This window comes from Oreochromis niloticus, linkage group LG11 (genome assembly GCF_001858045.2).
Source record: "Oreochromis niloticus isolate F11D_XX linkage group LG11, O_niloticus_UMD_NMBU, whole genome shotgun sequence".
NCBI classification, from domain to species: Eukaryota; Metazoa; Chordata; class Actinopteri; order Cichliformes; family Cichlidae; genus Oreochromis; species Oreochromis niloticus.
In genome coordinates, this window is record NC_031976.2 from 34,300,115 (window position 1) to 34,323,821 (window position 23,707).

Here is a 23,707-nt window from a genome sequence, read left to right on the forward strand (position 1 = left end):
AATCTGAAAATCTTTCTCATCCTATAACTGATTGTTTTTTATTCAACTTAAAATAGTTCTGAAGTGAAAACTGGTCATAGGATCACACTGCCGCTTCTCACCGCTTCTAAAAAGCAAGCTTTCCTTCAAGATTAGTTTTTTCTTTTGGAGTTTAAGGCACGTGTCAGCTTTGCATGCGCAAATACCCCCCTCCCAGTCCCCAGTCCCCCCCCCACGCAGCAAGATGAGTTACCAGCTTTTTCAAATAAAGCACAAGAGCAGAAAAAAACGCCTGGAGTAAAATTATGTTCATTTTAAGTTAACATTTCAAACGTTTTTACGCAAGACTTTTATGTACTTTTTCTAACTTTACGCACGCGACTGCGCATAAGATTCATTCTCTTGTTTTATACTCTTGACATCAGATCAAGATTAGACAATTTCAAAACCAAAACCAAATCTAGGGTTTTTTTCATGTGCAGTGTTACCAAACGGTGAGACCGGGACCTGGAGGAGGGGTAGGAAACTAGGAGGAGTCTGAGAGGCTGTCAGGACCACAGTAAAATAAGTGGCAGGAAACTAGAGTCTCATTTCCAGATCAGTAACAGACTGCAAAGGAAGCTGTTACCAGCAGACCAGAACAGAACATGGGACCATCGGTTGCTATGAAGATTTTACATGAAGCCGAGGAATCAACAAATAACAGAAAGGTAAAGGAAGTCCAGATACATGTCAGGTGACGTGATTTCATTTTATATAGAGATTCTCTGTTATTATCACAATAACAGTCAGATTCATTGAGAATTAAAGCATCAGCTTTATCAAAGTTTCAGTAATTTGGAGATATGAAAAAGTGTATATCATTTATTTATCTTTTTTTTGTTATTGCTATGTCTGTTTTTTATTACTATGTGCATATTAGTATCGTACAGCACTTTGGTCTACCAGGTGTGTTTTTAAAGTGCTATATAAATAAATGATGATGATGATGATGATGATTTAGTGAGCTGAATTACCTCTAAGTATTTAGTCATTTCCATTTGCTCTTTTTTTTTTTTTTTTTTTTTTTTTTTTGCTTTTCTTTGGTATTTTTTTCTTTTTACGCGATATATAATTAAACAAAATCAGGAAACCACTTTTAGACGTTGGTTTTTCTTTTTTTGGCAATAGTTAATAAAATCTCAGGTGGAGAAACGTCGAAGGGAGAGAATGAACCGCAGTTTGGAGTGTCTGAGGACCATGTTGCTGCAGGAGCCACATAAAGTAAGAGAAGTTTTTAGTTCTCTATGAATTTTATAGAAATAAATCGATGTGGTTCATACTTGTGGTGTTTATTATTTATTATTATGAAACATGAAGGTTAACTTGCTGCTCTCATGCAGGGGTCCACTCAGCACCGAGTGGAGAAAGCTGAGATACTAGAGCACACAGTCCTCTTCCTCCAGAACACTGCCAAAGGAGACAAGACTACAGGTGGAGGTGGGGACCAGAAACGCTCCTTCCAGGACGGTTTCTGCACTTGCCTGCAGAGAGCTGCGGGGTTTCTGGGCCCCGAGGGGAAAGGGTCGGAGCTCGGATCGGCGCTGGATGCAGCTTTCGCCGCACGTTTGGCCCGTTCAGACTCACAGCCCGAAGGTCTCCAAAGCAGAAACTTTTTGCCACACGCAAAGTTTATTCTGCGGATGCTGAGGCAGAAGTCTAAGCTCAGACTGCCGGCACGTGCCTCCGGGGAGAAACGTTTGATCCGACCTTACCCACTCCCACTCCCACTCCAACAAAGGTTTCCCAGAGTCCCCAAACAGCCTCAGAAACAAAGAGAGTCTGAGATCAGAGCGGAGAGAGGAGCGACCAAACAGAGCTCATCCCAGAGCTCCCCGTCCAGCCAGACATTGTGGAGACCTTGGCCCTGATCAACAGGAAGTGACTTCAGAACTATCAATGACTATAAACTATTTAGCAAAAACACACAACTACTTTTTAAAAACTGTAGTCTTATAAAGACGCATAACTTCAGGTCCTGTAAATATTGTAAATAGTCGAGTATGACTTGAGCTGTATGTGTAATAGGGTCGATTCACTGTTTTAAATACTTTTCAATGAGCTCAGTCAACCATGTAAGTGGCTCAGGCGAACGGGGACTCTCTCAGGCTGCGACACAGGTGAGCTGGATCAGCCCAGCGGTCCAGCTGCGATTGCTGCGCTGAAGAGCGAGTGAAGAGGTGAGTTTCACGAAGCCGAGGAGATTTTGTCCTCTTTGATGCACTACTAAAAGCTGCTACTATGTGCCGTCATGATTAAAGAGCATGCTGCGGTAGTGGATAATGACTGAGTGTCCATCCATCACATTTCCAGGTGTGGAAGCTCAGGGTTTGAGGCTGGGAGACCCACGCAGCCCTTCATATTCACCTCTCTGCTGGAACGAGCGACATAGGTGTCTCTGTGTACAACATCACTTGTATTCAATCTGAAGATATTTCAGGTCGATTTTTGCACAATAATTTATTCTGGATTTCTCCCTATGATGAGCTGTACTCTTCAAAGTTCAAACAAACAAAATAAATCTTTAAAAACATGTCGTGTGATTGTTTCAAGATTAAAGGAAACCCGGAGGCATTTTACTCTGGCAGCTCTTTTTATTCCGAGGCAGAGGTGTGAAGCTCGACCTCCTGCAGAGTTACATCCTCCAGGTGTGAAGTCTGGTCATGAAATGAAAGAGCTCAGCAGCAGCTCTCACTTCAAAGACATCGCAGATAGCCATTGTCGCACTTTATTTACTGGCACTGAAAGACTTTTGGATTAAGATTAGTTGATATAGTTCAGATAATTTAAGACAACTCAATAATATTAATAACTACATCCACTTTTTTCTGCATCATCCAGTTTCATTTCTCACAGAGTTGCCTTTAAACATATTTAGAATAGCAGGATCCATTAAAGTCAAGATCATTTCACATAATTAACACACAGCTCACATCTGCGTTTGTTTCCTTTGTATTCAGCGTCTATCCTGTCACCAGCATCGCCCCCAGCTGCTCAGAGGTCATTTGTTTTCCACATGTGTGTGGTGTCAGGTCCCAGGGAGCAAAACGTGTCTTAACCCCTATTTTAAGGATCAGTGGCATTTTTTCCCCCTATCAGCACCGTTAGTTTGAAACTATATTGTAGGCTTTATGTGACACCAGCAGTGATAAATCACTTTATCAATGCTGGTCATCATGCCCTTTTGCTGCTAAAGTATTTATACCTATATTTATACCTACATTCTACATCCATACTGGTACTCAGGTCGTTACACTCTATTTATTGTATTATTTTATTACTTGTTATTCTGTTTTGTTAAAAAAACAAACAAAAAAAACAACCCAACTATTTATTTAATACTTTTTAAATTCTGCTTCTTCGTTATTCTGTTTCTTTTCGCTCCGGGACCGTGTGTACATAATTTCGTTCCACCTCATGTAAACATGTGATGCGAACGACAAATAAAGCTCCTTGAATCCTTACAGTTCTCATACACATTTTATATGAAGTGCAATTTATGGACCCTAAATGCCTCATCACTTCCGGCCCTACAACTTCCCCCAACAAAACATTTTCTCCATTAATTTCATTCTTCTGAAGAAAATAACTGTAGTAACTTCTTGACAGAGTTTTACTGCTTTGTGGCTCCGTCAGCACCATTATACTTGTATATTATATATAATGTACATGTATATATAACACCCACCCCTGTTGGTGTTATATATACATACATTTTTGAATCAGGTACTGGAGCTGGACCAGCTGGGGAACAGAGAAATTTGATGCTCAGATGGGCACTGACAGTGAAACCTGGAGGGGTGGGAATGATAATTAGGAACAGTCTGCATGATCTAAACTTGACTGTGGTTCTGTTATTTGACTCATGTGCATCTGATAAGGATTCCTCCTGGATGTCTGTGAAGACATTCCCCCACTACCTGCATCCAAACAAGTGACAATAAATAAGTAAAAGAATGGATGGATGGACCACATCCTGTGCAATCAACAGGCAAACCATTTTATTAGATAAACAGTGAGTTTTTAAAAGAAACTTTGGATCATGATGTGTGATAGCATATACACCAGGTCTTGGTTTTTACATTTCTTGAAAAAAATCTTTGGTCACTTCCACAGACTGCTAAGTGGAAGTCTACGCAAGAGATCGAGCAGGCCTGACTGGTCTGTGTTCTCCAGTTTGTCATCTGGGATGCGAGAAAGTTCAGTAACGATGTTGCTGTGCCTCAGAAACAACTTAAATTCATTGAGCTTCTCCCTCCTAAAGCCTCTCTCCATCTGATGCTGCCGTTGCTCCCTGATGAAGTCAAGTCAAACAAACAACGGGGTATGACTTGACCATAACTTCACTGGCGGATAACTGATGACAAGCTGCACATCCAGTTCAATCACAAGCTTATTAACATGATTTTAAAACTGTAAATCATAACTTGCATCCTGTCAAATTAAGATTTGCAGCATGAAGTCAGAGTAAACTGATGTTACTTACTTTCTGCATCACTGCAGGCAGCTTATTCACAGTGTTTGTCTAAGGAGGAAGAAAATTATAAAGTACAGGATGCTTTTATAAGTATTTCATAAATATTTCGAATACAAAAGGATCACATCCGACGCTTTTTTTTTTTTTTTTTTTTTTTTCTTAGAATTGGGAAGTATTTTCCGAATTCATCTCTATGCGTTTAAAGTTGAGATTTGCCAGGCTGAAACATTTTAAAGGATTGGTATTAGAGCAGAACAGTTTCAGATCATTTTACTGCACAGAGCCTGCAACACTGTGTTTGAATGCAAACAAATGTTTGAGCAGGCTGGTGGGAAAATATAAAATAGAGATTCACACTAGTCCAATACTAAAAATCACATTCAAAGTGCCAAGCAATCAGAAAGCTGCTTTTCAAATTCATAATTAAAATAGTAAAAATCACTGCTGCAAGTTGTAAGAATTAAACATGCAGATTTTCTGTTGTCTTTACAGTCTGTGTTAAATCATTTATGTATGTTTGGTGCTCTCATCATTTTCCTGCTTCAGACTGCTTTCTGTTCCTCTTTTGTTCACCTGCCCCCCATCATGGGTCTTGAATGCGTGCTCTCCCTCAGTCTCTGTTAAGTCATCATCTCATCTCATTCAAAATCCCTCACCCTCCCCCGTTTGGTTTTTTCTTCTAGGATATTGGTATTAGTTGATTTTCCCAGTTTCCATTCCTGATTAAAAGTTCAGTTCAGTTTTTAAACTTGTCTTACAGTCTTAGTTGTGTTTGCAGTTAGGTCCTGAGTAATTTTAGTGCAAAAATGTGAAAAACATTTACTGAGAAGAGAGCAGAGTTAATGTTTGTGAACTTACCAACAGTAGTGACACCAGTTATTCCCCTCGAGGATCTTGGACCTGTACAGAAAATATTAAAATGACTTCATACTTGTTATAAGTCACTGGTACAAGAAAATCGAACAGTTTGAACCCCCAAATGTCTGAAATGTCATCTTTTTTCAAATTTGTCCTCAACTTTCTCCCCCTTCTCCCCTCACAACCTTTCTACCTTTAAATTACTTATTGCCTGAAAGTCTACATTTATCACATCAGATATGTTTCTAAAATGAACCGTTTATAAATGAAACAGCACAACATGCATTCTTCTAGATGCAAAAGCAATAGCAAAAGCTGTTTGGATCTCACCTTCCCCATAACCAGACTTTGGATGATCGTCTGAAATAAAATACAAAGCAAATAAAAATCTAAACAGTAAATGTTATTTTACACTCAAGATTTTATACAAAAAGCTATGTGCTATCTGAAGTATTATATTTAATAGTTAAATGTGATATATTCCAATCTCTTTGAAGTAATAAATGACAAGTGAGCAAAATTTAAATTGCTCCAGCCAAATAAAAAGCAACCTGAAAGCTTTGGTGAGAGGGTTGGGATGAATTAAAAAAAACAAAACATATCAAAGTCTATGATCTCAATCTTTAAGTAAAAATATATTAAAAAGATATTCTTTGAGAATATCATATTTTCTCACAATAGTATATTTAAAAAAAAAAAACAGTATCCAACCCTTTGAGTGTGCATTAGGAAATAAAAATTGGATTTCTTTCATTTCAATTACTGACCTTTTTGGAGTTTACAGGTCCAGACTGGTTCATACACTGGTTCACATTTTTTTGACAAAGCATACTGAAGTTTTAGATTGAAGCATCCCTTGGGATTTTCAATGTACACTTCATAGAAGTTTGGGTCCTGGCCATCATATCTGAGGGTTATTTTCTAGTTAAAAATATAACAGAGAAGGGAGAGGAGTTAATCCAGTTCAATCAGAAGCAAAAACAAAAGAAATTTCAGGATTAAAAATGAAAGACTGGAAAGAGTCAACTGACTATGCAGCTGCTCTGTGACTTAACCTGGAAATCTATCAGCAAGTCTGATGACAAAGCTTCTGGTGAAAGTCACCAATTTTTCAGTGCTTCTGGTCCAAACAGTGGATTCTCAGTATTTCAATTATGTTCACAGGTTCTTTATTGAGGAATAGAGACGTTTAACAAAGTAAATAAAAAGCTAAACCATCTTTGGGTGACAGTCTTTCCAGATTGCATTCCAGCAAATGCAAAACCTGCTCTAAGTAACCGATTGAAAGAACTATTAGTGGACTACAAATGGAAACCAGAAATCTTAATGACTCTTGCTCACAGGTCAGTGTATTCAAATGCATTTATCTATTCATAGAGTAGTGGTATAGTACTAATTATTGGTAATGTAAGCCAATATTGTTTAAACCATTTAAACATTAACAACGTAGGATTGGTCTGAATCAGCTAATAGTGTCATTCTACTCCACATGTAATGCTATGCTAACAGAGTTGCAAAGCTAAAGAAAAAGAAAAAAAAAAGGAGGCGTGGACGCTGCAGAGCAGTCAATTTTTTGTTATCTCCAGCAATGAATTGTGACAATATTTTACTGCAGATTCCTCTGTGATTCCCACCCATACTGGTCACACTATTTACAACTCCTCGTAAAAATCCTCTGATCCTAAAATACCATAGTTGATGACAGAGTGTAAAAAGTGTACCTTTGGTTGAATTTCTGCTGAGTCTGTGTCGGCTATGAGGGAGAAACCATGATGCATTTTGAGGTACTCATCTGGGCATGGCTTGGTAATTTTTTCATATCCATAACACAATTCTTGCTTGTCCACTTTCTGTGAGAAAAAAAAAAAAAAAAAATCAACTCAGTATTATCCAGTCACAACACCAGGTGCCTCAAGGTGCTTCTATTGTGAGGTAAAGACCCTACAAATATACGTCAAGTCCAAAAGTCCTTCAGGATTGCCTCAGCATTTTCATCTGTTTTCTTTAAATACAGTTTAAAAACAATTTATTGAGTTTACTCTAAATTAGCGTAAATGAATTTGAAGAAAAAGTGCTGTCGCCCAGAATAAAGATATTATTCAAAGCAGGATTAAAATAATCTTTATAACACTATACTTTTGTATCCTGTTTGTTTCCAGAACTTTAGGATTATATTTTATATTTAATTTTTATTCATCTTTTCATTAACAGTTTTATAATATTATTATCTGCTGTGGCTATAAATCAGTGAGATTATATTTTACTTAAGTCGGTATAATGTAACATTATCTGCCAGACAGATCTCTTGAGTCTTACATGAAGATAAACCGTTTTCTGTTGTCACTGCAACTGCATTCACATACATCATTAATCCGTGGGTTACCAAAACCATTGATTACAGTCAGCTTATAAAAGCAAAACTGAAATATTTTTCACAAATTTATACATTATATCTTAAAGTAAAATGACCTGCTTCTCATAATATTCACTTTTATCTCTTAATTTTAAAAAAAAATTTATCTTAAAATAATTTTTCTTATGAAATGCTATTCTCCAAATTTGAACATCTGCCTTCTAATAAAACAGACCATATAAGTAAGATTGCCACCTTTCATAGTTTGTGAAGTCCCTGAACCACAATCGCAATTTTCCTAGAGTAGACCAGAGGAGTCTTCCCTTTCTCATAATCAGAAAGAATGCATACTCCGCATTGGCTCCACTTTTCAGCCCTGCAAGTTAAGGCCATCATTCAACTACAGCATATGTCTAATACTCTATTGGGGTCAGTCTGAGCCTGTGTTATTTTTTCTGTGATGAATACAGATTAAGTTACCCGTTGTAGAGCAGGATCATTTGGAATCACATAGACGTGGAGTTTGAGGAATGAGGTGTTGGGTTTGTAGTATAGCAACACGTTACAGCTGATTTTAACAGGGGGGCCCATCTTCATCACGACTGCTTTCGGAAAGTAAGTTAACTCGCTTAACTTGACATGTGATGCTGTGACCTCACACACTTTTTCTACAAAATCTCCGCAGTCATCTAGATGCAGGACTGCAAACTTGTCGGGGGTGTCATCTGCACGAAAATACACAGAAAACACAAACAGAAAGAAGAACGTTTAGATCAGAAATGTAAAAGGTTTTTAATATATTAGTAACTTCTTCATGTCCTCTTACCTATACAAACCCAGTGTGGCAGGTGCATTTCACTTAACTGCCCAGCAGTGACTGCAACGTCAATTACAGGACCTGCAGGCATGTACTGTCTGCTTTCCACTCTCTCCATGTGTCCTCCCCAAGAGCAAAAGTGGTACTGAAAGCTGATCTTTTCCTTACAAACCCAGCGCAAGCCAGAGACACGGCATTCAAAGTCTCCCGCTCCAGACTGAAGGCTAAAGTGAAAAAACAAAAAGGAACACAGCGTCATTTTTAACTCTTTATTTTAAGTAAAATGCAGATTTAACATTATTGTAACATTTTGTAAAACTGGGTCTTCTTCTGGCAAAAAAATCTGAATCATTGTCGATTTCCTGTAATTCACCTGTAAGTTGGAGCCTTGTCTGCATCTGTAGTGTTCACCTCAGGCTCAAGTTTAGTCCAGTTGCTGGAATGCTGCTGCAGAAGACAATCAATTAAATAAGTGCAGATTTTACATTGTGTAACACCACATAAATGAACAAATACATATTTTAAAAACTTAATGAAAGAAACATGTGAGTGAATGTATGAAAGTACCATCATAGTTGCACAACCCTTGATCTCAGAGCTTCTGGAAGCTTCTTGTCCTTATTGAAACACAGAGAATTTAAGTGGACAAACTACAAAGTACAGTGCAAATGAAGCTATTTAGGTCAGGATGCTTCATGAGAGTTAATAAAACATACTCAAACATCAGTGTCTATTTTATTCCTTAGCTGTCCTCTCCTATCAAGTAAGCCAAGTGATGAAACTTAAATCTGAGTCTCCTGAAGTGTCATTTCCACACAGAGGAAACCTGTTTGATATCATAAATTCCATGATTTTTGCACACTGACTAATCAGCCTCTCATTTCTCTAATTTGCACCTCATCTTTTGCTATACTGAATAATGTCTCAATTGCTGAAATACATCTGGAAAAGAGAGGAGCCTTTGACAGAGCTCCATAATCACGAATGCAGAGGTCTAGCCTGAGTATTATTTTTTTTTTAAAAAGTATAAAAGGGGAATAGGTGGAATATACAAACCACTGCAGGAGGAAGAATCTACAAACAAAATTTTTAGATTCATACTTTGCTTCAGTTATTTAAGATGTTTAACTTCATGATCAAACTGTCTTACGTCCACTATGTGTCAGATTAAGCGGGGAAAGAGTTTTTCACATGTTGTGAATTTAATCAAAGGTTATTCAAACTATTAAAAAGGGCTATGGACAGAGTTACACTGTAATGAAATCACGATAAGCAATCATGAGGCGACAGCAGACACCCTGCCTCCCCTATCGAACGATTTTAAAATTGTTTAGATTAATTTCAAACCACCTCATATTTCAGCAGCCTGCTACTAAATAACTTTTAAGAAATATTAAAATGTTAAAACGCCTTTAAAATTTTCATTTTTAGAACAAAAAACCTCCTGCAGAAAGATTGAATGACAGCTCGTATACAAACTATGGCGTTACATTCAGCTGACGCTAAACGCGGAAATAAAGCTCGCTCGCTTTCTCTCCCGTTGTTTTACGACTTGCTTATTTAAATTCGAAGCTCTGAAACGGGGAAAGGGTTTGGAAACAGCAGCTGGCTCTTTCAATAACACGCTCAAACTAGTGAAGTCTAAAAGTTAGTCATTGCCTCGGCTTTATAATACCGTCTCCACACGAACCCTTTCTCCAGCCTCTTCACTCCTAACATGAACGCTCACTTCACTGCGCACAGTCACAATGCAGTTTGTGTAACAACAGTGCATATGTCTTACATGCTAATACTTCAACTTACACGGAAAAAAGTTTGTGTGTTTTTAACATTAACACCAACTACAAGACAAAAAATACCTTTTCCTGTATCCTGCACAAGCCCCGCCTCCTGACCGAGTTTCACCAATAGGATCTGCGGGTTCTTTTCCTGGTTTGTGACAAGTGTAGCTACCTCCGGTTGTGAGAAGCGCAATTTATTCACGAAGTATATAAGGTAGGAAAAGAAAATCACTTTAATATTTTAAATGCCATATATCCGTCCAATGACTATATTCACAAGAAATTCAATATAGATACGAACGCATGCACTTTCTGCAATACTGATATTGAAACTACGGAGCATCTTTTTATTCAAGTTCCAGATGTTTTTGGGATGATTTTCAGTACTGGTTAACCTCTAAAAGTTTTAACTGCCCTTTTCTAACCTTTCAAGTAATTAGATTTGGCCTACAAACAGAAAATTAAAAATTGGGATTAACAACTTATTTATAGTTGCAAAATTTTTCATTCACAAATGTCGCTTCTTGAAAATTACTCCGTGTTTTGCTGGCTTTAAAAATGAAGTCCTGCTGTGGAAGGCTTCATTAGATAAGTGTAACTTAGCTCACACCTTACTTGAATTTTTGATGTAGCTTTTCAATTGATGTAGCTAGATTGTATGTGCGTACTTTTGTTTTTTGTTTTTACTTTTATATGATAGGTCACCTTACTGTACCATGCTGCTTTATGGTATCTCTGACCTGTACTGTTCTTTAAATGTTTTTTGTAAATGTTTTTTGTTCTACGACTGCTTTGTTCTTAACCACTTATACCTGTATGTAACTTTTTGTTGATATGTAAAATAAGCGGTGTAATTGTTATTTTGTTTGAGAAAAAAAGTATATAAGGGAGGAGACAGCGATTTTGTTCAATCCTGCACCACACATAAAATAATTTAACCCCACAGAAATTAAAGAGTAGCCTAATACCTGCAGAATCACAAAGTAGAAAAAAATAAGTGCTTTCAGACTTTTATTCTTAATAGAATCGGAGTTGTGTGTTCTTAACAAAAATAGTCCACTATTTCTCATTTAAAATATATATTTTCATCAAATTTGGATGTATTTATTTGTATTCATTTATTTAGACTGCATTTATTTATTTGAGACGAATTCTGTGTGAAGAAGCAATGTTTGACGGTGTAGTAAATGTGATTTTAGTCAAATCTGCGTGCTTTTCTCACGGTTGCGGAAGGATCTGCTTATATATCAAAGTTGAGCTTAAAGTCTTTAAAGATTTCGAGCTCTTTAAAGCAGATGTTGCCGCGTTTTCAGAACACTGTCACAATAAATAAACGAAGTCTAGTAGACCTGCGTTTATCCCTCTAAACACACGGCATCGTGCAGACAAATGTTGAATAAGTGGGAGAGTGTACTCCAGCTCTTCTCTCTGGTCATGGGGACGTGGAGCAGCAGGCTCAATCTTCGCTTTATTACTTGTTAAACCTGATACTTCACTTACCAAATGTGCTCGGAGGGGAAGTGACTCTCTGGTTCCCACGCGAAACACATGTTAGAGGTCGTCACACGGGTCCAAAACAAATGTTACATAAACATCACTGAGGTACCAAGTACTGAGTGCCAACATCTATATGATTATACAACTATTGCACAGAAATCCCATAATTTGTACTTATTTATACATTTGAAAGTTCAAGTGAGCACTGAATATAATATGATAGTATAATTCAATTCAGTCCAATTAAAGATACTTAAATTGTAAAGCTACTACAGTTACACAGAGAAAACCACCACAATCAGATAAACTCTTACAGGCAAACACTGGGCAAAAGTTGGAAGGAAAAATTCCACTTTAACAGAGAGAAACCTCAAACAGAACCAAATTCAGGGAAAGACAGACATCTCCTATGAGGGTGAGGGGAGGGAGAGAGAACAAAAGACATGCTGTGGAAGAGAGAATTTAGTAATAACTGGTTAAAAGCAAAGCGGTATGTAAACACACATCCATGCAGTGGAACTGTCATTAACACAGAAAAGCCCATTAATAGATTAGATTTTTCCATCGCATTTTTAAGTCAATATTACCATTTCAGAATAAACTTTGTCCAAACTAAATTCAAAACTAAAGCAAGAGGAGGATTCTCACTCTTGGACTGAGACATTCGGGGCTCCACTGCATATCAGAAAAGATGTTATACCTTTTCCTTGCAGCACACTGATCTGACAAGTTCAGCTGATGTTTCATCACAAAGAGTTTTTCTACAATAAAAACCGCCAGGAAGTATCAGATCAGTATTTAAAATCAGCTTAACATCATGGAAGCAGTAAAGCAGAGGGAATGAGAATGAATGGCACAGGACAAGAGGGGACATCAGAATACTTTATTAATCCCTAAGGGAATGATGTGGGTTACTGTTGCTCCAAGACAGTAACAGACTAAACTATTTCAACAATACAATATGTTACAGATTTTACACATTTAAGAAATAGCACTAATACATACAAATCACTCAATAATAAATATCAAGAATTAACAGAGGTGATTATAAATAAATATCAAGAAACACTGACTTGTTGCACTGACTTTGACATACATCACTTAAAAGTACACACAAACCATTATTTTTTAAATTTGGACATTTTTATTTCAAATTAAAGTTTATTTATAAGGTCATAAATCACAACAGTCATCCCAAATCTCTGTGTACTGTAAGGGAAGGACCCTGCAGTATTTGAGAGATAAACCCAAAAAGGGTTTAACAATCCCCTATGAGCAAGCACTTTTGCGACAGTGGGAAGGAAAAACTCCCTTTTAATAGGAAGAAACCTCCGACAGAACCAGGCTCAGGGAGGGGCAGCCATCTGTCGCAGCTGGTTGGGTTGATCTACGTTTTCAACTGTTGTGTGTATTGCCTGATCAAGATGGTAAGAGTTTAATGAATATTGTTATACTCCAGTCAAGATTGTATAGCTAATTTAAAACAGGTTTAACCAAATCAAGATTGTTTTTATGCCTCTTTAAGGACACGGTCAATACTTTCCTCATCTTGCTATTTTAAGGAATCAGTCTGTCTGACAGATCCCTGTACTGTCAGTCTCACTGGTGCTTTCTTCTCTAAGATTTGACTGAGATTCATGAATTTCAGTCCAAATCAAGAAAAATGTCAGTAGTTGGATTAGGTACAGAAATGTCATCCTGACTGCTGAGTTTCAGTGGAACAGCAGCTCTGGCTATGCACACAAGAGTTGCTGGAACTATGGATTTACAAGATCCTTCTGAACCTTTTTGAAATTGCTCACAGGATTCATCACATGGTGTAGCCACATGTGTAGAACAAGTATTGTTGAGTAAATTATTTCCGCTGATGGCAGACGTGTGCTCTTCAGCTGTTTTCTGCTGAGTTTCACTCAGGCACTCCAACCCTAAAGTTTTCATTAGGACCCAGCTCAAAGCTTGTGAAACTACTTTTTTGAGTCTAAACAGACGGTTTACACAAGATCTGAAGCAAGTGACACAAATTACAGTGAAGCAAAGGCTGAGAGCTAGAAGTAGTCCTCTTTTTGGCTCCATCTCCCTGGCGACTTTGGCAGAATAATGAAGATCTTCTTTAGTCAAAGGGAATAAAAGTCGAAGCATTCCTCTGATTTTTGAAAGGCCACCTACCGCCATGTTGAGAAAAGTTGTCACGGTTGCTTTAGTGAAGTTAATTATGGGCCTCGTGATAAACATAGCCGCTCGGCGCGAAGTCAGAACAGCAGCTCTGGGTATGCAAACAAGAGCTTTTGGAACTATGGATAGACGGGATCCGTCTGAACCTCTGTGAAATTGCTCACAGGATTCATCACATGGTGTATCCACATGTGTAGAACAAGTATTGTTGAGTAAATTATTTCTGCTGATGACAGACGTGTGCTGTTCAGCTGTGTTCTGCTGAGTTTCACTCAGGCACTCCAAGCCTGTCGTGTAATTCAGTGACCCTCGATCTGTGAACCTGTTGGCTACAAAATCTGTCTCAGTATTAGGTGGACAAGACTCTGCCTGAGGTTGTCCCAGAGCAGATCTCACGAGCTGTCGGGCCGTTTTAAAAGCCCAAGGAATCACATGATGAGTCAAAAGCAAGAGAGGCATGCTTGCTATAAAGGTAGTTCAGTGGAGATTACAGGAACTGTCTAGTACAATCCTTCGTTTAAGTTTTACAATCCTGCAAAACAGAGGTTTGTCCGACGTATTGTCAAGGTGCTGCGTGTAAGGGAGAAAACTTCTATTTATGGGAAACAGATCAAAGCAACTGACAGATCAAAAAAAAAGATCAAAGCATCAACCATGACGTCAAGGTGATGTCACAGTTCAGGTTTGGCTTCTGTGTTACCTAGCACTTTAGCTGCCATGGCAGCACTTCAGTTTGTTTTTGTCTTGACATTAAAGCTGCTTATTTCTCAGTTAGTGCTTCAGTTGAAGCACAAAAATATGTGTGTGTTCTTTAAAAATCACTGATACAATGTACAGATTGTATCATGCGGCGTAGTCATAAAGGATTATCACAAGTTAATATCTGGCTACAGCAATATTATACGCCAAATGTTTAAAGCTTCTAACAGGCAGGGTGGCGCTGTCACTTGGTGTTCGCTCGCTTTGTGGTAGAGCAGCGGTCCCCAACCCCCGGGCCTCGGACCGGTACCGGTCCGTGAGTCGTTTGGTATCGGGCAGCGAGAGTTGAGGGTCAGGTGTGAAATATGTGGTTTTCAGGGTTTTTATCGGTTTTCAGCGTTATTTTGTTATCGTTTTTATCGTTAACTCGGTTTTCCTGGGTCTTTTCACGTGTGTTATGAATAAATCTTCTTTTTTTCGGTACCGGTACTAGTTTTATTTTGTTGTATTCATCCGCGACACCTTAAAGGCCGGTCCGTGAAAATTGTCGGGCATAAACCGGTCCGTGAGGCAAAAAAGGTTGGGGACCGCTGTGGTAGAGTATCACTTCCTGTTCCTGCTCAAACACAGTGGTGTTTCTGAGTAGCTTTTCTGCTTAGCAATTTAATTTAAATCTTTTGATACAGCCCTTTTTCGTAGTATAATCTTAACGTGCTTCATCTGAATCACCCTTTCTGTGTGCTCACTACCTAATTTATAGCCAAAGTATTCACTCACTCTCTGTACTGTTTCGCTAGCTTAGCTTAGCTCGTAGCCGACTCGTTAGCACCATGGCTACTTCACCTGTCCCTCCTGCACTTTCCTGCTCATTGTGTCAGATGTTTAGTTACTCCTCGGCCTTCTTTAGCAGTAATGATACCTGTAACAAATGTAGCATATTTGCAGCTCTGGAGGCCAGGATTACTGAATTGGAGACTCGGCTTCGCACCCTTCATTCACCCGTAGCTAGCCAGGCCCCTGTAGCTGGTGCAGCCGAAGATAGCGCAGGCCCCGCTAGCTGTTACCCGGCAGACCCCAAGCAGCTGGGGAAAGAGGGCGGCTGGGTGACGGTGAGGAGGAAGCATAGTCTTAAACAGAAGCCCCAGGTACACCACCAACCTGTTCATGTGTCTAACCGTTTTTCCCCACTCGGCGACACACCCGCTGGGGGTCAAACTCTGGTAATTGGTGATTCTGTTCTCAGACATGTGAAGCTAGAGACACCGGCAACCATAGTCAATTGTCTTCCAGGGGCCAGAGCAGGCCACATTGAAGGAAATTTAAAACTGCTGGCTAAGGGTAAACGTAAATACAGTAAGATCATAATTCACGTCGGCAGTAATGACACCCGGTTACGCCAATCGGAGGTCACTAAAATCAATATTGAATCGGTGTGTAACTTTGCCAAAACAATGTCGGACTCTGTAGTTTTCTCTGGTCCCCTCCCCAATCAGACCAGGAGTGACATGTTTAGCCACATGTTCTCCTTAAATTGCTGGCTGTCTGAGTGGTGTCCCAGAAACGATGTGGGCTTCATAGATAATTGGCAAACCTTCTGGAGGAAACCTGGTCTTGTTAGGAGAGACGCATCCATCCCACTTTGGATGGAGCAGCTCTCATTTCTAGAAATATGGACCAATTTATTAAACCCCCCAAAATATGACTATCCAGAGTTGGGACCAGGAAGCAGAGTTGCAGTCTTACACGCCTCTCTGCAGCTTCTCTCCTCCTGCTACCCCCCCCAAAAACCCATCTCCATTGAGACTGTGTCAGCTCCCAAACAGACAAAAAACAAACTAAAAACCAGCAATAAACAACTTAAACATAAAAAATCACAAAGAAAGAACAATACAGTATCCACATCTGAACCAAAGAGTAAAACAGTGAAATGTGGATTATTAAATATTAGGTCTCTCTCCTCCAAGTCTCTGTTAGTACATGACTTAATAATTGATCAACAAATCGATTTACTCTGCCTTACAGAAACCTGGTTGCAGCAGGATGAGTATGTTAGTTTAAATGAATCAACACCCCCGAGTCATTCTAACTACCAGAAATCTCGAAGCACAGGCCGAGGGAGCGGTGTGGCAGCAATTTTTCACACCAGTCTATTAATTAACGAAAGACCAAGACAGACTTTTAATTCATTTGAAAGCCTGATGCTTAACCTCGTCCACCCCAGCTGTAAAACTCAGAAACCAGTCTTACTTGTTATTATCTATCATCCACCTGGGCCTTACACAGAGTTTCTCTCTGATTTCTCAGACTTTTTATCTGATTTAGTGCTCAGCTCAGATAAAATAATTATTGTGGGTGATTTTAACATCCATGTAGATGCTAAAAATGACAGCCTTAACATCGCATTTAATCTGTTATTAGACTCAATTGGCTTCTCTCAAAATGTAAAAGAACCCACCCACCACTTTAATCACACTCTAGATCCTGTTTTAACATATGGCATAGAAACTGAACATTTAACAGCGTTTCCTGATAACATTTACATTTACAATAATTGATTACACAGCAGTGGAGAGTAGACTTTATCACAGTAGATGTCTTTCTGAAAGCGCTGTAACTAAGTTTAAGAATATAATCCACCCACTGTTATCATCTTCAATGCCCTGTACCAACATAGAGCAGAGCAGCTATCTGAACGCTACTCCAACAGAGGTCGATTATCTTGTTAATAATTTTACCTCCTCACTACGTACGACTCTGGATACTGTAGCTCCTGTGAAAAGTAAGGCCTCAAATCCGAAGTACCTGACTCCGTGGTATAATTCTCAAACACGTAGCCTAAAGCAGATAACTCGTAAGCTGGAGAGGAAATGGCGTGTCACAAATTTAGAGGATCATCATTTAGCCTGGAGAAATAGTTTGCTGCTTTATAAGAAAGCCCTCCGCAAAGCCAGAACATCTTACTATTCGTCACTGATTGAAGAAAATAAGAACAACCCCAGGTTTCTCTTCAGCACTGTAGCCAGGCTGACAAACAGTCAGAGCTCTACTGAGCCAACCATCCCTTTAACATTAACTAGTAATGACTTCATGAACTTCTTCACAAATAAAATTTTTATCATTAGAGAAAAAATTACCAGAAAAAATTGTACTGATGTTAGCACATGTATTCAGTGCATTGATGGAGTTAGGGTATGTGAACCGTGATGGGGAGAGGTAAGTGACGGAAGTGACGGGGTAAGGTAAGCGACCCATGTTGTAGGTGACGTCAGACGCCGGAGATTTGGCGGAAAAAAAAAAAAACGAATGGTAGCCTAGAATTTAACAAAGTTTCTTTAATCTTCAGTATTGCCAAATAAACTAACCAACTGTCATATAACTAACAACATCTGTCCTAATCATCTCTAACACCCTGGAGGACAACGAGGAGAGTTTAGACACTCTCCAAGAATACATCGACTGGTGCTTCGAAGATTTAGTAATGAAGAAGGCCCAGAGCATGTCTTCCCCGGCCAAAACTGAGACGCCGTCATCTAAAAGATATCGCCCGGCAGACTCCCCCGGCACAACATCGCCTGCCGGCAAAGATATCGTCGACATCCTGGAGTCAATCGATAAGCGATTGTCCAGTTTTGATGCGAGGCTGTCCCTGGTAGAGATCTTACACCGGGAATTTCAATCTCTAAAAGAATCCCTGGAGTTCAGCCAGAAGCAGGTGGAAACACTTGCTGCAGAAAACGCCACGCTACGGGACTCGGTCAAATCTCTAACCGAAAATGTGACCCAATTAAACATAGAAAATAAAAAAATAAAAGAGACCGTTATGGATTTACAAGCCCGTAGCATGAGAGATAATCTTGTGTTTTCTAGTATTCCAGAGTCTGCCGGAGAGGACCCGGAAACGACCGTGAGAAGCTTCATTAAAATCCACCTGAAGCTGCCGGAGGACACGGTGAAAAACATAGGGTTTGAAAGAGTGCATCGCATCGGGGCTCCGAAGACAGGAAGCGGGAGACCGCGTCCTATTGTGGCCAAATTCGGCCACTTTAAGCAGAAGGAGCAGGTGAAGAGTCGCGGCAGAGAGCTGAAAGGAACGGACTTCAGCGTGAACGACCAGTTCCCCAGAGAGATCCTGGAACGACGCAGGGTCCTGTTCCCAGTCCGACGTAGTTTTATTCAGAAAGGCTCCCGGGTTGTCATCGCCGTGGACCGGCTCTACGTGGACGGACAGCTCTACCGCGACCCCGGCATCACTCCATGGCTGTATTGACCGCACACCAGATAAGAATCCCCTACGCTATTCTCTTCACTCACACTCTCTTGTATTAACTTTTGCTTAACTATGTAATATCAGTTTGCTAATTTAGTATAACGTCACCGTCACTCTCCGCCAATGCTTTAATTGGAATGTTTCCGTTCTTATTTCTTTTTCCCTCTCTCTCTCTTGTCGCTCACCTTGCTCTTTGGTTTCCTTGCTTGTCTTTTCTTTCACTATGTCGATCACCTGTTTCCCTATCCATCCACAAACGACACTGTGTATTTCTACATGCTCACTCTGCACGATCACGCACACACATACGTTTAAAGGCAACACATTTACAACAGCCACACAGTGCACACAGATATAGGACACACACGCACACATTTGCTCATTTTAGTTATTATGCACACACATAGTCAGACCTATGGAGCTTCACGCTGCGCATTTTCTTCTCTTTATTTACAAAAAAAAAAAATAATAATAATAATATGTTTCCATTTTCCTCACCCGTCTAAGCAAGACACACAGCGTATGTCATTAGCCACAAACACACAACTATGGGCACGCTAAGGTTTGTCTCATGGAATGTGCATGGAGCTGGCTCTAGGGAAAAAAGGTTAAAAATACTTAACCAACTTAAAAAACTACAGGCAGACGTTGTTTTATTACAAGAAACCCACATGCCTGTCACAGGTTTGAATAAACTTAAAACACCTGAGTTTCCTAATGTGTTCTCAGCCTGTTATAATTCTAGACAAAGAGGAGTAGCAATTCTAATACATAAAAATATTAATTTCACAGTACTCGATACAGTTATAGATCCAGAGGGCAGATTCCTAATAGTCAAACTATCTATACTTAACCAAAAGCTAGGTATTGTAAGTATATATGGTCCAAATGTTGATGACCCCTCATTCTTTCACGGTTTTTTTAGTGCACTCTCTGAACACCTAGATTGCACAATTGTTCTTGGGGGAGACCTCAACCTGGGACTAAATGAAGAAATGGATAGGCTCAATACAGCAGGAACTCACCATAATTGGCAGTCCACAAATATAATCAAACGGTATATGAGCGACTTTGGTCTTTGCGATGCATGGCGCTCTCTCCACCCCAACAGTAAGGAATATTCTTTCTTCTCACATGCTCATCACTCCTACTCTCGTCTGGATTATTTTTTGGTCAGCAGCTCACTGCTGAGTGACATTTCAGACACTGAGATTCACCCTATAGCTGTCAGCGATCATGCTCCTGTATCTTTAACACTAATGCAGAAGAATAATACCACACCAAGTAAAAACTGGAGATTTAATACATCGCTGCTTAAAGATGAAGAGTTTATCAAATACTTTAAAAAAGAGTGGACTTCATATTTAGACTTTAATGACATTCCTGGAACATCAGCATCTGTCCTCTGGGAAGCAGGGAAAGCCGTGATGAGAGGTAAAATAATCTCTTTCTCATCACATAAGAAGAAAGAAGAAAACAAAAATATTCAAGAACTAGAAAAAAACATCAAATCCTTAGAAAAAGCCTATGTATCACACCAAGATCAAGAAATATTAAACAAAATACGCAAAACAAAACTAGAATTAAATGAAATTATTAATAAAAAGACTAAATTCTTAGTGCAAAGACTTCGCCTGCAAAATTATGAACACGGTAACAAATCTGGACAATTTCTTGCTAACCAGTTAAAAATCAATAAAGAAAAAACAACTATATGTGCTGTTAAAGATTTATCTGGGAATACAATATATGATCTTAAAAAAATAAACAAAATTTTTAGGGATTTCTATGAAACTTTATATACACCACAAATAAACCCATCTAAAAACGAAATTGATCAGTTTCTGGACAACTTAACTCTTCCAAAATTATTAGACACCCAAGCAATGGCACTGGATTCACCACTGACGCCAGGTGAACTCCAGGAAGCCCTGATAAGTATGCCCAATAATAAGGCTCCAGGTCCAGACGGCTTTCCTGCAGAATTCTACAAAGAATCCAGTCCAGAATTCTACAAAGAATTCTGGACGATTCTAGCACCAGTTTTTTACAGAATGTTGCAGGAAATCAAAGAAAATGGCAGACTACCACCAAATATGAACTCTGCAAATATCAGTCTCTTACTAAAACCAGGCAAAGACCCTGTATTTGCCTCAAGCTATCGTCCAATATCCCTTATTAATGTAGACCTCAAAATAATCTGCAAAGCTCTCTCAAAGAGATTAGAGAAAATGACCCCCCTTTTAATTCATCCTGACCAAACTGGTTTCATAAAAGGTAGGCACTCATCAACAAATACACGTAGATTACTTAATTTAACAGACTACTCATGCAGTAAAAACATTGAAACCATAATATTGTCTCTTGATGCAGAAAAAGCGTTTGACAGAGTTAACTGGAAATTTCTATTTGCAACTCTACACAAATTTGGTTTTGGAACTTCTTTCATAAACTGGTTAAAAATATTATATAATTCCCCAACAGCTTGTGTCAGAACAAATGACCAAACATCCTCCAGCTTCTGTCTCCTGAGGGGCACCAGGCAGGGATGCCCACTCTCCCCTTCACTGTTTGCAATTTTTATTGAGCCACTAGCAGCAGCAATTAGACAGAATACAGTAATTAAGGGCATAAAATGTAAGAAAGTAGAACATAAAATCAGCCTTTATGCGGATGATGTGTTACTTTTTCTCCAAAACTCACAAACCAATATCTCTGGGGTGATTGCATTGATAAATTCTTTCTCAAGAGTCTCAGATTATTCAATTAACTGGTCAAAATCTACAGTTCTTCCGATTAATTGCTCCTTCCATAATTCTTCTCCTACACCACTGCAATCTGGAAATATAAAATATTTAGGTATTAATGTCTCTCCTAAGCTTTCAGAATTAACTAAATTAAACCACATCCCGCTTTTAAAGACAGTAGAAAGCGATCTGGCTAGATGGAAATCTTTACCCATATCACTCATGGGAAGGGTCGCCGCTATAAAAATGATGGTCTTGCCAAAAATAAACTATTTGTTTTCAATGATCCCAAATAAGCCATCACAAGATTGGTTCAGATCTCTAGACTCATGTATTTCTAAATTCCTTTGGAAAGACAAACCCCCTCGTATAAGCTTAAAAACATTACAAAGGACCAAGGATAAAGGAGGATTAGATCTGCCTAACTTTAATCACTATTTTTTAGCCAACAGGCTTCAGTTCATCTCTAGATGGTTTAAACACACCTTCTTAGATGAGCCCTGGCTAGATGTAGAACAGGCACTATGTAATAATCTAGAAATTTCAGACCTACTATTTATCAGCTCAAACATCAAAAGACATGAATGCTTTAAAAGCATCAACATCAGCTCTTCTCTGACAGCATGGTGGGAGTTTCTAAAAATGACAGTCTTCATTAATCCCATGCAAATGTACACCTATCTGGAATAACCCTGACATATTACAAAACAATAATATGATTAATTTTCCAGAATGGAGTTGTAAAGGAATTAAATACTTAGAACATATATTAGAGGGAACAGAATTTATTCCATTTGACAGACTAGTTACACAATATGGGATCAACAAGAAAAGATTTTTAGAATATCAACAAATTAAATCCATAGTAAAAAAGAAATTTTACCTCAGTCAAGCTGAATTACAAACACCACCAAGTGCGGTACACTTTCTTACTCTTAAATCCCCCAAATTATTATCTAAAATATACAGAACACTTTCTAAAATAGATGAATCAATATCCCTTCCTATTGCAAAGTGGGAAGCAGATTTATCAGTAAGCTTAGACCAAAACTTCTGGTCTCAGGTATGCTTAAAAACCTTTAAATTGATTAAAAATCCCAGTCTGCAATTAATACAATACAAATTACTACATAGAGTGCACTATACTGGTCATCGGATGTTCAAGATGGGCTTTACATCTTCCAACAACTGCTCACACTGTCAAGGCAATACACCAGACAATTACATCCACGCTCTTTGGTTCTGTCCACCAGTGCAGAAGTTTTGCGTGAGATATGTGAAGACTTATCAAAGTGTCTGAAATGTAACATTCCAGCCTCCCCTTTAGTGTGCTTGCTGAGCAACTTGGATGAGGTCACTGCAGAAATAAACACAGCCCACATTGTTTTTACAGCCCTATGCATTGCCAAGAAAACGGTCCTCCTTAACTGGAAAAATAAAAAGAATCTTAATTCTAATCAATATAAAAACCATCTAATAGATCACATTAGTCTTGATACAGCCTCTGCCACCACATTTGATCAATCCCTTTGGGCTCCTTTGATCGGCTTCATCACCTAGTGGGGGTGGGGGGTCATGGTTTGGTCCTGCCTTCGCTATTGTGGTTGATGTGGAGGTTGGGACGGGCTTGGTGGGTACCAGAGGACGGGGGTGCCTACTGGGGTCAGCGGGGTAGCTGGCCCTAAGGAGGGGCATCTTGCCCCTCCCTTCTTTTCCTCCCATCCCCGGCTGCCTCCCTCTTCCCGCTCCACCACACCCACCCACACAGGTAGGGCCTTGGGGTGCGGGTGTGTCACCAGGGTGCAGGGGAGGTATTCCCCCCCCCTCTGTCCCCTTCTGGCCACCTGTGCCTCAATTTTATTCCACAACTTAGACATCCACATTATTCACACTCTCATAACACACACATACATATAGGGCCTTGAGGGTGACCACGTTAACGGCGTCCAGTGGACGGTCTGTGTTTTCAACCCTACCTCTGGCGCCGGTGCCCACCTGTCAATTTTAAATCCATGTAGACA

At 39.2% G+C, this 23,707-nt stretch overlaps 2 protein-coding genes across 2 annotated transcripts; one reads left to right on the plus strand and one right to left on the minus strand.

Annotated features, from left to right (window-relative positions):
• The first annotated feature begins 626 nt into the window (after positions 1–626).
• LOC100700896 (transcription factor HES-7) lies at positions 627–4,193 on the plus strand. The gene is made up of 3 exons (XM_003443051.5): positions 627–689; positions 1,150–1,242; positions 1,362–4,193. Exons 1-3 carry the CDS (start codon positions 627–629, stop codon positions 1,887–1,889), a joined length of 684 nt encoding a protein of 227 aa, XP_003443099.2. The 3' UTR covers positions 1,890–4,193.
• Positions 3,998–10,501, minus strand: LOC100704600 (NACHT, LRR and PYD domains-containing protein 1b allele 5). Its single transcript, XM_003443148.4, has 11 exons — positions 10,383–10,501; positions 9,091–9,140; positions 8,897–8,970; positions 8,533–8,747; positions 8,187–8,431; positions 7,075–7,203; positions 6,121–6,274; positions 5,684–5,713; positions 5,354–5,395; positions 4,505–4,543; positions 3,998–4,312 (listed from the first exon to the last, which is right to left on the minus strand). Exons 2-10 carry the CDS (start codon positions 9,094–9,096, stop codon positions 4,527–4,529), a joined length of 912 nt encoding a protein of 303 aa, XP_003443196.2. The 5' UTR covers positions 9,097–9,140; positions 10,383–10,501; the 3' UTR covers positions 3,998–4,312; positions 4,505–4,526.
• Between the last annotated feature and the right edge of the window lie 13,206 nt (positions 10,502–23,707).